Raw genomic sequence first — 17,975 nt, 5'->3', positions numbered from 1 at the left:
CTAGCAGCTATTTACTTTTTCTTCCTGTGCCTTTCAGCATTCTGTTAGTTAATAAACCACTGTTTTTCCACTTTCATCCATTAGTATTCATTTTTTATTGGTGGAAAGGGATTGTTGGAACCCTTAAGGGAGATGACCCATTTCAGAGTGTGTTCTCTTGAATTGTCTCAAACCAAGACATGATSTTATGCTTCTAGTGATGCTTACAAGATGAAGCCATTGTGAAACACTGCTCAAAAGCTTCTGTTCGCAAGTGTCTTTCCAGATGCCTGACATATTCTTTGGTGGAATAAGATTGCAGAATTAAAGAAAAAAAAAAGGAAGTATTGGAGGAGAAAGTAGCAAACAAAAATTCCACTAAGTAAAATTCCAGTCTAAGTAATAAGATTTAAGCTAAAATATTTTACAATAAATTTAAATTAAACTGCATTAGTATTTTAAAAAGCAATAGTTTTTCATGAAAAATACTGTGTTTTGCTTGTAATGTATAGCTCTGTGTGGAAAACCTGCTTTCTAAAGATTATTCTATTATACTAGGATATACCTGAGTGGAGGAATGTTCTTTCCAGTATTGTGTTTCTCAATAYTAAGTTCATCAACCACTAGAGGGATCCCAAAATGCATGTCTTAAAGCAACTGTCTCAAAATTTCTGCCCCCTTTCAGGGAGTATTGCTACAACTAAGGCTTTGCACATCTTTCCTTGGTTTTGATAATTCATACAAGGATAATGTTTTGTCTTATGCAAACAGTTAAGTGTCCTGAATGAAATCCARTCATGTTACAAATTTGAAACAACTTTATGCTAGGTAAGAAAGCCARTTACACAGAGAAAAGCAAAATGAAAGTTAACCAGGCCTTCGAGACATCTAGAACTAATTTAGYGCATCAACACTACAAAAGCAGAAATTCTGACTGAATGTGAGGAGACATTTCACCATGGGCCACAGTCAATCAGTGGAACTGGTTACTCACAGAAGTTTTTTAGTCTCCATCGTTAGCGGGTTTCAAGACTAGACAGACAACCTAGTCCAATATGATGGCAGAGGTAGTTTTAAAGAAATAGGACTAGAAACCTCCTGAAGTCCTTTCTGGCCTGTGAACCTATGAAGATTACCATAACAACAGAGAAAGGCTATAATCTCCCTTTTTAACTTAATACCTGATATCTATATGTCTTGTTATCTCTGTAAGTCTCTATAGAGATAACTATACAGAGACATACAAATATCCGTATTTTAAAGAATAAGCAGAACTTGATTATAACCTAATAATTTGTAGCAACAAAAATCAAATTGGTTTGCCCAACATGGACGCTCACGCCCACACTTACTTCTTTTCAGTGGTAGGTAGCCTTTGAAGAACTTCCCATGCCATCACCGTTGAAGTATTTACATCTGACTGCAAAACCAGTCCAATCATGCCTGATTTCATTTTCATTTCTCCTGCTCTGATGCTTTTTTTTTTTTTTTTGAACTTTGATATTATTTCACAGTTATCTTTTGTTTTTTTAAAGGAAAAATATCGAACAAAAGACCTGAGTCTACAGAATAGTCTTTTCTCCAAAGAGCACGATATAGTTATAGCTATACAACATTGCAGGCATGATACCTGAAATCAAGCCAACAAGTCAATGACATTAAAGACACTGAAAAACTTCTCCATTTGCAAGCAAAACCCAATGAACACAACATTTAAAAGTTCCATCAACATGACTGTGTAATTAGCACTTGCAAGCATTCCATTTTAATGCTTGAGTTTTMATTTCAAAGGTTACAAGCTGTCTCAGGATAGAGACACATACATTGCTGCATGAATTTGCAGCTCTACTTGTGAGAGGGTGCTCTGAGCCACTCCACCAAAGCAGAGTCCATTTACATGTATGGCCACAGGAGGGAGATGAGAGCATTAGGGAAAACAACCCTGCAAAGAACTCCCACAACAACAGCAAGCTTTAATATGACAAATCCACTACTTCCTGCTTAAGCTGAAAAGAAACTAAATGTACTGGTACATCTTAGTGCAATCTAAAAACATTCACACAGCGTGTAGTGATTATCATCCAAACAGAAGATCTGAAGAATCCTTTCATCATTTTGAGRAACCGCCTGTTTCAGCAGTCTGGCTTGCAGATGATTTTCTCATCCAAACACCCATTAAGCCCTTTTGTATGGTACAATTTGTCAAATGACATTTTTCCAAAATAATATGATATTCAAATCATAGTCAGCAAATAAATAAAATCTTAAAAAGGCATATAAGCAATTTATTAATTAAACAATCTATGTTTGCTTCCAGCTTTGCAGCACCTCTATAAAAAGCAAGGTCTCATGCAAATGAAGTGAGGGTTTTTTTTTTTTTTGTTTATTTGTTTTTACCTTTAGAATAAGAAAAATCTGAGTTGGAAGGGATCCACAAGGAGTCCAATTCCTGGACATTCCTAGGCCCTGGACATGACAACCCTAAGAATCACACCACATGGTTGAGAGCATTGTCCAAATACTCCTTGAGCTCCATCAGACTTGGTGCTATGACCACTTCCCTGGGGAGCTTGCTCCAGTGCCCGACTACTCTCTGGCAAAAGAACCTTTTCCTAATATTCAACATAAACATCCTCTGACACAGCTTCATGCTCTAAGTCTCCCTACTTTTATATTCAAGCAGGAGAAAAAGATAAAACCAGATGCTTTTTCAGCTTTTAGGGCCATCCAAAACTTTGTGTGTGATGTGGACACAAAGATACAACCAGAAATTCTTACAGATTCACYTCACCTTGAGGAAAAAAATCAAACAAAATTGAAATCACAAGACAACAAGCTGAATAGAACAGCCYTATTACCCTGAAGCCTCCTACCCTGGATAATAATCAGGAGCCATGGTAAAACTGGTGTCTGCTATCTCACTCAAAAAAGCTAAACTAAATCTGTGGCGCAGAATTCACCATACTTAACAAATAAACATGTTATGCTTGGGATCATGATCTCAAGCAAGACAAAGTTGATCTTCCTGGAAAATTTCATAGAAGAAGGAGAGGAGATGCGTCCTATTTACATACAGGTTTCTTTCCATTGGGGAGACATCTAAAGAAAATTCAGTATTTCAAGTTGGTGATCTTGACAAGCTGTAAGTCTCATAACTGGACATATGTTTATCAACTAGACTAGTGTATCTGTAATACTAAAAAAAATACAGCAAGTAGAAAACAATTCAACCATGAATTTATTCTCCAATCTTTTCTTATTCAGATCCCAAAGCAACAAAATGATGCTGCAAGACACAATTTTAGTCTATTGATCTGCAAACTGATCAGTGCTTYGGATAAACAGGAAGCATCTTCAGAAGCTTTTGGAGCCAGTTTCACCATTCCACTGCTGCACATTAAGCCTGGAACTGAGAAATTAAGTGGCAACAGCGTGTTCACAGCAACAGRACATAATCTGTTTGTCCGTTTTCTGGCTTAGTGGGATTTAACGATGAAGTGGGAAACCCTATATAAAAAGTAATATCGTAAGAACATACTTTAAGAAAGCACTGCCGGTTAAAAAAGTTTTTTAAAAAATGCTACCAAAAGTTTTCCAGGCCTTAAAAAGAGCTAAAGTATATAATTTACATTTTGGAGCAAGAATAAGGTAAATGACATGAGATAAGCAAAATAAATTTCTCAAGGTAGGATTCACTTAAATGAAGCATTCAGGCTATAGTAGCTCTACAACGGCTATTCAGAGTAAGTCTTACATTGCCCTCTTGTTTCACCTAGCCATTATTCTACTGCCTTTTTGACTTTCAAAACCCTTTAGCTAGCACTTTTGCTTTGATRCACTACATTCTTACCAACAAAACTGTTTTTACAGCCACCAGTACCCAGTTTCCAATTTTGATTTAGCAAAAATATTGTAACTTACTCAGTACTGTATTCCCTTGCAAAGAAACCATCTACCTACCCATTCCTAAACTCACCTTTTCTTTGAATTTCAAAAATCAGTTTCTTTCCCACCAGTACTTCCCTACTTCACACACATTTAATAAATTAGACATTCACCCCAAGTTTCTGTGTATCACCTCCAGATGACATGAAATAAAAGAGCCTAGTGGTTGCCCTGACAGTGCAACAGGGAAAGGATAAACATTAAATTCTGCCTTACATCAAAGTTAAGTATTCTGCTTTGCATTCACACATTCCAGTGGTTGGTGGACAAAAGAGAAGCTTCCCAGAATCAGTCTAGTTCTTACACACTGAGAAAGTCAGATAATGAGAACCTTCATTCTATACCTGTGGTAAACTGATCACACAGGAAGTACTTTCATAATAATCTCAAATCCCTGACAGTTCTGATCACTCTCGCAGAACATTCTGCTCACTCTAATGAAACAGGTGAAATGGGAGTGCAGTGCCACAAAGAAGGGCTGCTTGATCTCTTATCATCACATAAGCCAGTTTATTGTGTTACATTCTCATTTTTGAATACATGAGAATCAGCTGCTGCCTGAGCACACCCCATGATGGAGCAGCATGCACAGATGTCARATACTGGAAAGGCATAAAGGCAGCTCGAAGATTTGAGATGACAAGGTCTGGATTTTTCAAGCATCTGCTTTTATTTGGCACAAATATGACATTTCCGATTGTCATTTAATTTATCTTTTCATTTGAGAAAGAATACTACTGCAAAAGTGAAAAAGCCACAGCGGTATCTAATGGATGTATGAATAACTCATGTTAACACAATGTCTTAGGCCACAAAAAAAAAGTAAATAAATGTTTTTATATAAAGATCAACCATGGAAAACATACTCTAAGTTTATAARTAACAGTTAAAAACTAAAATTCCGACTTCTTGCGTCAGCATTCACTCATTTTTCCCCCAAAGTTCAGTCAAAGGCCTGTCCAAATGCAAACCTGCAGCTTTGCTATCTTTCTTACATTTTTAACACCGAAGACAAAGTTAATAAGGCAAAGACTCCCCTYGTTCTTTAAAGCAGGATGTTTATTCTAACACTCAGCTATCTGACAACAACAATATATAATTATTTTAGACTGTGTAGCTTTGTCTCCTCTCATGAACAGTTTCTAGTCTCTCTGATAAGAGTAAAGGAATAGCATTTAAACCTGTCCTAGGTATCAGTTGCACTTCAGCATCACTGTGTTTCTTCCTTGCCTATCAGTACTATGTTCAGTGAGGATCAGGGTCTTGAGTAATTGAATTCTATTAAGGAAAACCAAAGGCCTTTAATTTTATTCTTTTTAAGAGCTATTCAATTTATATATCCCAGGTAATATGCTGAAAGAGGTGCAGTATAAAAAAATTCTGTTAGCTGAAAAATGAGTTGACCTAAACAGTACTTTTTTGGCAGAGGCAAGAACTAACTAGACAGAGTCARTGCAGAATTTATTTCTTTTTGATGTAAAATGAAACATTTCATCAGACTGTGCACCTACAGGCATCTCACAATGGACCACTTCAGACTGCTAAGACACAAAATTGAAGAAGGACGTTATTACTTGTTTTTAAAAGGAGTTTAAAACCTTAATCTGAATTATTACAGATTGCAGCGGAACCTATGTATTTTATTTACAGCATTTTGTTTTCCACAGAAGCAGTCTGTGAAAAGAATATAGCTGAATATCCTTAAAAGCTCAAAAGAAAGGCATGAATTTAAATAATTAACTGATTTAACTTCCATCCCTATGCAGAAGAGGCAATATGACTTAGGAAAGGCAGAGGACATATTTCTTGCCCTAATACTTCAGTTAAGTGAATAATTAAGATTGATTTATATCTTGTTCAGCTGACGAGCATATTTAAAATTTGATAAAACTAATCATAGTMTTATTTACTCAGATTAACAACTGTACTAACAGATTTAAGTTTCTGGGGATTAATCTTTTCTAATGGAAAAAGCAGTGAAATTACAAGTATATTTCATCTTAACCAACAACAGCTATGTCTATAAATACATCTCTGTATAATAATACTAAATTTTGTACTGTATCCACAGGCATAGGGGTTTTGGTACCTGCAAGCAAGGTTAGGGTCAGCATTCCTTGACAGAAGCAGTTCGACGGTGTTCAAGATGTTCTCCTCTGAAGCTTGTGCAGTACATGCTGCCATCAACACAGTGTACTTATCTGTTTGGAAATTTGCAGTTAGAGAACTACAGATGTAAACACCATGCTAATCCAGAAGTTCCATTAAAAGTCTTTATTTCCTAGAGCTGTTAACAGGTTTTGATACTCTACAGGATTTGGAAACAGCTAACAATCTTGTTTTCCTGTCTGTGAAAGTCATTAGAATGATCAGGTAAGACAAAGGCACGTGAAGAGACACTCAGAAAGATGAGAGTGAATTGCAGTAGCAAAGCATCTATTCCTACTGAATACTAGAATGCTTTAGAATACTTTGCAAGCACCCCAAAACTACAGTAGGAGCCTAAGTATAGATGCTAATTTCTCAAAACGCACTTCACACCAGTAGATTCACTCCCTGTTCCTCCCCTCCGCTAAAGGCAAGCAACAGACAGCTGACAGGAACATAACTGCAACGGATAAAAACAGGTACATGATATATATTATATACACATAGCAACACCAATTTTGGGAGAATAGAGGCCCATACAAAGGACATTTGAAGGAAAAGGGCTTATGATAGGCCTTCAGGAGGAAGAATTAAATTTATTTAATTTACCGGTCCAGTAGTGGCAGGAGAAGCACGAAAAGTATTGGTTTAGATGTGGTTTTAAAGAACATCTATCTACACAGTTGATAAGAATACCAGCATATTTACTACTCCTGCTCTGAAACCAGCTGGGTRTTACATGCCACCTTGGCTCATAAATCAAAGCTCTACCAATGCTGTTTGCCTACAGAACACWGGAGACCTCCTTTCCCATGATTACCATGGCTTCCATATGGGAAACATAACACCTCAAAGACCTTAGTAAATTAGCTGCCCCCAGTGCCATTTAGAAGACTGCCATTTGAATAACTGGCCATTTTGTTTATTGCACAAACTCGTTCACAAGTTCAAACATGCCTTCATCCATTTAAGAAGTATAATATTAGCCRTATCTACTTCAGATCCTATCAAATGCTACAACATATTTTCTAATTTTCTTGTAGAAATTTTAAGACTGTGTATAGCTAACATCTTTATTCTTCAATGAGGTCAGATTTCATTATATTTAAACATGAAAAGTTTGTTATGTACTTTGCTCCCACTGGTCTATCTCTCATCACCTCTTGTCCCACCACCTCTACAACTTGGTTCTACATGTAAATTATTTGTTTTTTTTAATATAGCATCTTTTAATTTTCAATTGCCTCATGTAGAATTACTTGATACACTGACAAATTTTTACTCAAAGCGCTTAACCTGATTATCAACTAGAACATGAATGGAAAGATGGACTTTAAATAAAGCACTATTAATCTTGGAATGGTATTCGGGAGGAACCTGCAGTTGTATTTGTATGCTTTATCTCAGGCAGTGATAAAGAGTGGGAAATTAATTTCTATTAGCCTACCTACAGCTCATATATGTGAGCAAGAGATGAAAGGGAAGAAACACTTTAGAATTGTCAGATTTCTCTTTTACAGAGAAAAACTGCTAAAAGAGTGCAAAAATGTAAGTTTATGCTCAGACTAGATGAAAAATTATTACAGGATCACTTGTATGATTGCCTGCTGATGTAAAAATCAGCAAGAGGACTGGTGAGATTTAATGCCCGTTTAGGATAGCAGAGCTTTACTGAACACACATGACCTGACTCTTACAAGACTGCTCCTGGACAGTACTCTGCTACCCATATGCCCTAGTTACAGTTTCCCTACACAGTCTAACAGGGAAACAAGCCAAGAAACCTGATCCTAGTGAGGTGCCACTTTGGGCAAAGACAGTTCACACAAATGAAAAAATGCCATGCATTTGGTTACCTGGTCAGCCTAAACTATTACCCAGAACAGTTTTTGCCCCATTTATAGCTTTCTACAGCCATAAACAAGTAACAGGTAGGAACTGTAGACAGGCACATGGAAATTCTCTAGAACTGGCTACAAGGACAGCAATTAGAAGAAGGCACAATTGCTTTTGGAGTAGGCAATCTACTCTAATTCTCTGAACAACTGCTAAGAGGTCAGAGAAAACTTTCAGAGAGCCAGATTTGTACCATCTGCCTTTCAGTCTATTACTACTGCAAATATTGGCAAGTTATTGGATAATATGATCACTACTTTTACCTGCATGGCAGTACTGTGGGTTAAATATTACAATGCAATGGGAGAGATGGAAAACAACCATAATTTAAGTAGAAAAAGAGTTATTATTAAGCTATAAAAATTGACAGACGAACTGATAGTACTTGAAGCTACACTAAACTCTTGCAGAAAAAGGTGATGTAGTAATATACAGAACAGYCTTCTTAATAGAAAATGGAAAAATTGCACTCAAGTTTCAGAAAATTTCATATTAGTTTCACATGAACTGGAGAGTCATTCATGTTGTTTGAGATGTTGTCTGGTCTCTGCACATACATACTTCATAACAGGACCAAACAAAGAAGTTTTACCTGTACAACTTTATACTAGAATTTTTGAGAAGTACTTCCAAACACTTTTTTAAAAACTACTTGAGGTTCGGGAAGTGTGGGGAAAATGGAATTGAGAAAGAACAAGAAAATGCATCAATTGATTCCAGATCAATTCCAAGAACACAGTTTCCACTTTAAAACTATTAATTCTATTTCAAAACTGTGAAAGGTAGAGTAGGTCCCAGTTCCACTGTGAACTTTTGATTCTTTTACCTATGTATGTAAACAGGAATATAAGGACAGGGACAATGCCTGGCACTGAGCATTACTGGCCAATATTTTTCATTTCCCATCTTACCTATTTGAAAACATGCATTAGCACCTCTGTCCAGAAGAAGACGTACTACTGCAAAGTTAGCCACACTGGCTGCACACATCAGTGGAGTCCATCCAAACTGAAAGCTAGTTTCTATGCTGATACCTGTCAAAATTTAAGAAATTAAAATCATAAAACTGCGTGACAACAAACAAGCTTTTTATAAACCTTATTCTCAATATGTATCATTACAAAGGCCACACCCTGTTTGCATTTAGTCCTAGGGAAAGAAATCTCTTAAAGCATTTTCCTTTTTTTAATACATCTTTATTTAGAACACCAGAAAACAACTTCTAAAACTCACAACAATGAAGCTCAGTTCTCAATCCAAGGAGTTATGTACCACAAGAAAGACTACATTAAAAAGACCAAATTTTAGCTGCAAAAATAATTCCACATAAGCACATGGAATGTATTTTCTCTAGTTCTGTGCAATTGTTTTCTTCAATCAAAATGAAAAATTTTGACTCTTGTCAAGCCAGCAGGACTGTGGTGGAAGCAAATTGCTTGTCAGGCAATTAAGATCACAACATCTAGGGTTTCCTGCTTCACAGCTTCTTTCGTTCTCTGTACTGCAAGACAGTTAGTTAGCAGATTTGCGCTCAGTTCTAACAAAATACTATCTCAATAAAAAGAAGAAATAGGAGACTATGCAATGTTCAAACCCAATCAACAGAATTGTTTGTTACTCTTTATAATAGCCAGAATGGCTAAAATGGCTAGAAACACGCCTGCCAGACAGCCCAGCCCTTCCAAATGCACCAAGAACCAAGTACCAGACTGAGACACTCATCTGACAACTTTCTAGTCAAAACCTCTGCATTTTTTCAGTGAGAAGAATCATCTTTCCTTCAACCCTTCAACAAATCTTACTACCTCTAGAACAGTTTCCATCAGCTCATTCCATATTCGCCCCTATGCTTACTACAGATACCTTAAAATACTTCTTTAGGAAAAAACACTCTGAAAAAAAACCCCAAAACCATACCAAAAAAATTGTGACAGTTAAGCTACACGCATACCTTTTCATGCAGAATGTGTACTTTCCCTGTCTTGATACTACATCARAAGTGTGTTCAGTGTAACAACAGAAAGTCACTGAAACTGAGGGATTAACAGATCACTGCTCTTGGATTGATTCTTTAATTTCTTAATTTCTGGAACTGTAGAATCAATAAAGAAGTAGCAATTCATGAAAGCATTCTAACATGATGAAGCATTCTAACACCTGCAAGCCACAGAAGTTACAATTAAATCTCCTTAGCAATGTATACATACTAGCTGCAGTTAATGTCACAGCACACTGGCCAGTCTGCAGTGCTCTAAAGTTTTGTTGAAGCTCACAAAAGTTCTACACAGGGAGCCAGCAAATGTCCCTTAGCAGTCATATCAGATATTTCTCGCAGTTACTTCAAGAATTTAACAAGTCTGATATACAACAGCCCACTGAAGTAATACTATTAAGAAAAAAAACAAAAACAACCAAACAGAAAACTGCCACCCTGTTAGCCTTAAAAGGTTTCTGTTGTTGAAGTAAGCAGTGTTATTTCAGCATTTAAAATGGCCCTTAAGAAATCCTATAAAAGAGTGAAGGCCAGAAAAAAATTTTTAGTGAAAAATCAGGCCAGATCCAACAGCCAGAGAGAAGTGAGGGTGCTGCAGCTCTGCAACCCCAGGTCCAACCCATACTGATGCTGAGTGTGTCTTCCCAGCAGGCACACACAGCCCACTGGCCATAGCGATCAACACAAACAGAACACTCTTATGAACACACAAGCGCTGGYATCATCCTGTCATCTATCTCCTCCAGATGCTGGCACACAGACACATTGGCCTCAGACCTCTGACCCCACTCCTGTGACTGGCACAGCTGTCACTTTCTCCTTTCCCTACAGCTGCTTAGCCCTCAGGCACAAGGACTTTATGTTACAGCCCTGGGAGAGCCTTGCTCTGAGTTTGTAATTTGCCTGCCCGTGGGCTTCTCTGCTTCTCTGAGACCGCAGAGATGGGCCTGTAACAGGCTACTGGCTTCCATGATGAGCCTGGGAGGAGCTGGACCAGGGCATTATTTGGGCTCCCCTACCTGCCATTATCTGTGTTCCTCTGTAGGCGCAAGCTTTTCAGTCACCTSGCCTCAAATTACAGCTAGGAAACAAACAAGATACAACATTCTTCCTYACAATGTGAGTTACAGTTAAGATCTTCCTATTTAAGCAATGGGGAGAAATACATTCTGGACACAGACTAGCTATACAGCAGAAACTCTGTGAAGAATACGAATAACAGCRAAGCAAAAAAACAGCAAGGAGGAATTGTATTCTTTTTGTGACTACTATTGTTTCTCCCATATCCTTTCCAGACACTTTCTTGACTGTGGCTAATAACAGGTATGGTAGAAAGACTCTTTTTATTGAGAAAAATACAACTCTGATAATGTTTCCATGTTTGACACCAAAAATATGAGGTCTTGATTTTCATTCAGGTTAAGAACAGCTCTTAGTATTGGAATCCACTCACATTCAGACACCATTTACCTGAGGGGAAGTTGTAAAATGCTTGATTCTCCAAGACTTCTCTCTAGCAGAAGTACTGATTTAAAACTGTCAGCACTTAATGCTGTGTTCCCACAACACCTTAAAACTGAGTCATATTAGAGCTGCTGATGTCTCCCACTGCTGGGCCAGCTATGGTGGTCACCTGACTCAGGGTTCAGAGTCCTAAACTGGCTGAGAAATTATACTCACACATTATGCACCTCCCATTCCTGTACTTTGCTACTACTTATAATCCCTGAACTGGCTCACAAAAGATGAGACGAGCTCCAGCATTCATTCAAAGAGATAAGTGGAACAAACTATTGAATGAAAACACAAAAGAGATTTGAGTGTAGTTAACTTTAACCAGACTAAAGCGCCATAAGGTCATAATTTTTAATCCCATTTTAGGAAATGGAACACATGAACCACATGGTGTTAAGTATTTTTACTCCTAAAGCAGACCCAAATGTCCAAGTCATCTTTGAACGTTCTACTTCCTTGCATTATCTTTTATGACATGTACTTTAGRAACTTTTTCTTAAGTTGCCATTTTATAGGAGTGGTAAGAAAAAGCATTGTGCTTGTCCATCTCCTAAAAAAGCTCTGTTAAACTGCCTCAGCATCAAAAAATCCTAAAGCAACATCTAAGCAAGCCAGACGACAATATGCTCTCATTCTCCCAAAGGAAAGCAACTCTTCTCTTGCTCAGAAATCCAACGAAAACCCTGAGTTTGGCTGATTGCTGGCAGYGAGCCTCCTACAAGCTCCACCAAACATACACTAAAGGTAATTCTGGACGCAAAGATTTAATCTGAGCACAAATTCTCTGAAGGACAATGTTACCTTTCTTCAGAAAGGCCTCCCTGATAGGCACTGTGTTCTACCGCTTTGCAGAACAGCACTGGATGGTCAGAATTTACTGCTGATCCCATTTGAAGGAAAGGATATATTCTTYTATGATACTGCTTTATTCATTTCAGGAGACAGGAAACTAGACCCCATGAATCCTTGGCCCAAACCTATGCTCTTACAAAAACCTATTACCATCTTCCAACAGCACAGAATTGTCCAATGTGCAGCAGGCATCAGCACAGAAAATGAACTATTGCTGTTTTGACTGCAATACAATTAAGAATGGATAGTTGTGGCAAAACAATTAAGTAATCTTGATGCACAGTTGTAACTATAAACTCTACCTATAAATGAGAATATATTTTCTCAAAGCAGGACAGATACATTTCACTCTTGTGCTGCATTTCTTGTGTTTCAGCCCATGCAATAGTTTTTCTCAATCTAAAAAAACAAACCATTCCCCCATTGTGCTGAGAAACAGTTGGCTTTTAAAAGGGCAAATAATRTCATTGTTTCAAAACTCATAAATGCTCACTGCTAGCTAAGAAACGACTTTCTTCCATAAGACAGATTTTCCTCTGAGAACAAGCCCTTGGTTACCATATTCTCCTTGCTTGCTGAAGCAGAACTTCCTGACAATTATCACTAGGCAGGTCAACTCAGCTATGCAGTTTCTGATTGCCCTGGATGCTTCAGTAAGTGATCCAATCTTCCTAACACTGATTAACAAACACATTAAAGACAAATACTGAGTAACAGAAAAGGGGAAAAGGCTTTCAGTGTTAAAACAGACTACTTCTTAGTGACAAATGCCACACAAAGCCTGTTAGACCTTTCAGAATCACAAAATCTTTGTTCAGCTGATGTTGCCAGGACAGCAGTATTACATAGGGCACATACCAGAAACTTAACAATGCTGTGAAGGGGAGGGAAAAAAAAAAGGAAAAGGAATTTCCAAACCGCAGAAGCATTAAAATGAAAAAGGCTAGCCTCCCCTTATTACCCACAGTGTAACTTTCAACACCAAAATAAGACCACCTGCTGAATTACCCCTTCTCAATTTAAACCCTTCCAATYGAGTGTCTGTAATTGTTATTTGTGTGATAAAGATGCACCTGAAAACAGAGAAACACCTTATTACATAGTTCAAACATTATAGTTATCTGAATTTTCACGGCTCCTGACTTACGAAAGAAACATAAATCAGAAGAAATGTACTGAAATATTCAACATGAGTCAATGAAAATGTAATTTAATCTTCCAAAATAACATCTTGAGTGCATGTAGGAGCACGTGAATGCTTGCAATAAAGGATATAAAGTCCTTTTGAAATGTCCTAAATGAAAAACTGAAGTATTCTTGCTACTGCAATAAAAAATATTTAACTTTGTAACTAACTTTCCTCACCTGAGTTTAACAGTTCTTCAATTAATGACACATCACCTCGAAACAGAGCCTTCTTTAATGCCTCATTCTTGTCCATCAGTAACATTTGATCCAACTGCTAGATAAACACAGAAAAATTAAGTCAAAACCTAGAGACTGTTTCAAGGCAAAAACAATATAGCTTGGTTTCAGTATAAAAGCATTAATGATCTCTGAAAAGGTGTAACACAGGAGAGGGGAAAGAGCAAAGTAAAATCTTTGCTCTYCCATCCCTGTAGATCTGTTCAGGTTCGACTAAAAAAAGCCTAAGTTTTAAAATCAATTTTTTTGAGAAGTTCCATTCTCTGAAAAATGGAAATACCTTCTTTCTCAACAGAYCTGCTATCCTCCCACGCTGCTCTCAATTTTTCTTACCAGAATTTGATTTAAATACAGATTATTTTTCATCTTATGGCACTACAAAAACTTTGCAATGCATTTCTGTACCTTTCTTGGGWTTTTTTTCGTATCTTTCACATGTTGTGAAGTACAATGTTAAAAAACAGAACTTTCAGATATGAAAGTTTGAGCCAAGGTACCTCAATGACTATCTCTCTGGCCTAACACACCACAAAGTCCATTTCTGAGGGGTTACAGTTCCTCTCTCATCCTATTCTGTGGTGACAGAGGCATTTGGAACGCTGCATTATAATAATTCTGGCTGAAAAATGTACTGACCATAAAACTAGTTTATGCATCAGACAGTTGCCCAAATCAAGTTCTTTTCGAAAGCATCATAGCTTTGTTCTCTATTAAAGCTGCAGATGCAGCTGAAGATTGCTATTGGAAGGATCTCGATTGTACAAAACATTTACATACAGGTGTAAGTAGAGGACTGATTATTCATTAGTCTCCATAGAGACAGAAGTGGGTATGAAACGAAGTTGTCTTTCATCCTAAGTTTTAAACYCCTAGCATTATAACATAGAAATACACAATTTTCACAACACATTGTAGCCCATCTTTCCAATAACATTTGTAAAGACTCCAACAAAAGTGTCAAKCAAACCAAAAGTGAGAAAGAATCAATAGAACAATTTAGCCCTATTTTTATTCTACTCAGACAACAATTTTCAAGTAACATACATCTTTGGACAGGAACCTCTATTTTATGATCAAGGCCCCTAGAACACTGGCTATAACCTTTAGCCTGAGTACTTCAGAGTTACAAGAATTCAGTTACACATCGATTTTTCAATTCTGGTCATGAAACAAACCAACACTTAAAAACGCGAGGAGAATCTACCTCACGCTAATGGACACTTCACACCTGTTTTATRTAAGAGAACTACTGAAATCTTCAAATTAGCAAGAGTCTCAGATACTTAAAACAGACTTATCCGRCCACTCTCAAATTTACTCTCATGCTGAAATATGACTAGGACTAGGGTCTGCTACTTAAGGGAAGAAAGCGTTTTTAAATAAACATTAGGGGTTTATGCAATAAGACAAACCCCGTACAATTAACGTTTCATTTACTAGAAAGAGGGTACCCTGGTAGGAAATAGCCTAAGAGGAAGCAACAAAGGCACTCGCCTCTGCGACCCTCACGGTTCCAAGCCGAGGCCGCCCTCCACCCCGAGACGGCCACGGCTGGCGGGCACCAAGMGCACGGAGATTCAGACCCACCTGCGGCTCCTGCCGCATGACRTTAATGTCCCAGTCGCCATCGTCGCTGTCGCTGCCTTCGTCGCCGCCCGCCACGACGCGGGAYGGGCAGAGCACCGCGGCCATGGCGGACCGGACCGCGCGCGTCGCCTCAGCCCAGCTGGTCACGTGGCCGAGGCGGCCGCTTTCCCGCCTTCCCGCGCCCCGCCCCCCCGGGCCCGCCCCTCAGAGAGGCGGGACGGGGCCGCGCCCAGCCGGGCCGTGCCGTGCCGGGAGCGTGTCATGGGCGGGCAGCGGGGCTGGGGAGGGSTCGGGAGGGCTGCTCCGTGCTGGGCATGTCGCCACGGCCCGCCAGGAGAGGAGATCAGTGACCGCGGCCTGTAAGCACGTGGCGCACTCGTGGCTCCGGTGCGTTGTGAGTAGTAGGTGACGCAGCAGAGCGGTGTGTGAAGTTGTRTCTTGAGATCTGTGGCTGATGCGTATGCGTGCATCCAAGGTAAAAGATACGTGTCYCTCTCTTTAATTGATGACGTTATTAGCGTGCTGTTTCCACGCCCCCTCCCGTAGAGCAGGCAGTGACATCACTGTGCACACGCAGTGTAACACAGCCCGAGCCTGCGGTGGGGACACCCTCGGGGGAAAGGCGAGCCTCAGCCGTGCATGATGAGCTAGACTGTCKGCATCCAGCCTGCCTACATGGGGCATTACTTGCAACTTTAGAGCTATGGTTGGGTTTCTTTCTAATGACCGATAATAATGCCCATCACAACGTTCCCGTGAAACTCTTTGTAGAACCGACGAGGAGCGATGTTCTGTGTTTCATCCACGACCAACACTGCTCTTGGAGCTCAGCTCAGACCTTACCCCAGGCTCAAAATGACAGGAGTTTGGTCTTGGAGAAGAGTATGAAATGATAGCTGTAGTCCTTGTGCCCATGACACTGTAAAAATGTCATTTTTGGAAGTTAATTTTAATTTTAACAAGGATTACCCTCATCTTGATCATAAGATAAAGAAAGAAGACCAGAAACTTGCTGTGAAAGTTTGTTAGGGTTTTTTAGGTTTTTTTTTTAGTTTTTTTTTTTTATTTTATATTTTGTTTTGTTTCTTGATGCAGTGCAATGCAATGTGTAAGGCAAGTTTTACCATGTTGGGATTTGCAGGTTAGCTAGAGTTATGCTTAGAACATACTAAGTGCTATAAAAATTGCATTTACTAAAAAAAGAAACCTGCACGGTCTGCATATTTCAATTGTGCACGCTTGACATTTTTAATAGCTGCATTTTCTGGATTTTATTTGCTTGTCTGTTACATATGACAGCCTGTTTGCATTAAAGTATAATGAAAGTCAGGTTATTAGCCACGATGAACTCTGGTGTAAGAACTTGGTGAACATTTTTAATTAACTCCCATGAGAGAAACTTCCAGTTCGGGAAACTTGTTAGAAATGCAAAGCCCTTTCTTTTCACACAGCCTCCTTAGAGCAAAGGTTGCTGAAATAGAGTCAACTGTAATACATACTTCTATCTAAAGGCTTACATTTGTAWGCTTATTTTGGATTTGCCTATATACACTAAATCTCTGTTTAAATTATTTTGGTAATGAACATATAACATTTACTATGTGTAATAATTGAATGTTTTTGTAGCCGTGTCATTTCTTATAAAATTGTAACTTTTGTTCTCAGTTTTCAGTTTTTTTTGGTTTTTTTTTATTACTGGCCTGAATATTTCTTAAGTCACTTGCTGTCTGCATAGGAAAAGTATAATTTTGTGTAGCTTCTTTGTATGTACATTGAATCTACCAGCACTTGACATAAGTCTTTATAACCAGGATTAAGCTTCCATATTATTATTCATTTGGCTTACCTGTGTTACAGATTAAGGACTTGGTAGTAGAATTTATATCCTCAGCTGCTAGACTCCGAGTGTGTGACTCTAAACTGAATGTGACTTTTTACAGCTGATATTACACCTTCCAAGAGAGTTATTTCTAACTGGTGCTGGTGCTATCAATAGATTCATTACCTTTAATACACTACCAATTGTTTAGTATTTAACAATTGTGATTTATTTGTACTTGTTCAGGTTTCAAAGTTGAACATGGTTGGTTTGTTTGTGGGATTTTTTCCCTTTTCTCTGTATTATATCCCATCCAGATTAAAATGTCACAACAGACACTTCAAATGCAACCTGCATACCACTGCTTTCTCAAACGGCACCACTCTTTAGGAAGGTCATCTTCAATAACAGGCCTGATAGAACCTAGTGTTAAAGGARAAAAAACCCAACCCCTTTCAAAGGCTCATAGTGTAGAAGAACCTTGCAGCCAGTGTACCCRACTGCTGTTTCAGATGTGAGCAAGACAATAGTGCAGAAGCTGGTAGCAGGTGATCTCTCCTTCTATGTGTGCATGGAACTGTAAATCAGACATTATTGTTGATGTAGACTCTCCTACTTTTTCACATTCTTCTTACTCCAGCTTATTTGTGACCTTGAAGCCTGTCTTCATTTTTCATCTAGGCAGATTTATTTTGGTTGACAGTGTGGTAAGTCCTGGCTGCCATCTGTATTTGCCAAATATCAGCATGTTTTTACTTACTCTGATAGGAACTCTTCCCAAATCTTTTCCTCGTTGCTGTGCAGCACTCATTTTAC

General features: G+C 38.4%; 1 protein-coding gene across 1 annotated transcript in view; it reads right to left on the bottom strand.

The window, feature by feature from the left end:
* ASZ1 (ankyrin repeat, SAM and basic leucine zipper domain containing 1) overlaps positions 1-15,471 on the bottom strand; it is a 35,696-nt gene extending 20,225 nt beyond the window's left edge. The window contains 4 exon segments of the mRNA XM_057390466.1: positions 6,014-6,125; positions 8,880-9,002; positions 13,694-13,790; positions 15,341-15,471. Coding sequence (XP_057246449.1) covers positions 6,014-6,125; positions 8,880-9,002; positions 13,694-13,790; positions 15,341-15,445 — 437 coding nt within the window. The 5' untranslated portion in view covers positions 15,446-15,471.
* Between the last annotated feature and the right edge of the window lie 2,504 nt (positions 15,472-17,975).

This window comes from Malurus melanocephalus, unplaced genomic scaffold (genome assembly GCF_030028575.1).
Source record: "Malurus melanocephalus ecotype Western Australia unplaced genomic scaffold, MMel_1.1 scaffold_27, whole genome shotgun sequence".
NCBI lineage: Eukaryota > Metazoa > Chordata > Aves > Passeriformes > Maluridae > Malurus > Malurus melanocephalus.
The sequence above is the reverse complement of the archived record's forward strand: the minus strand, read 5'-3'. Positions and strand labels throughout refer to the sequence as shown.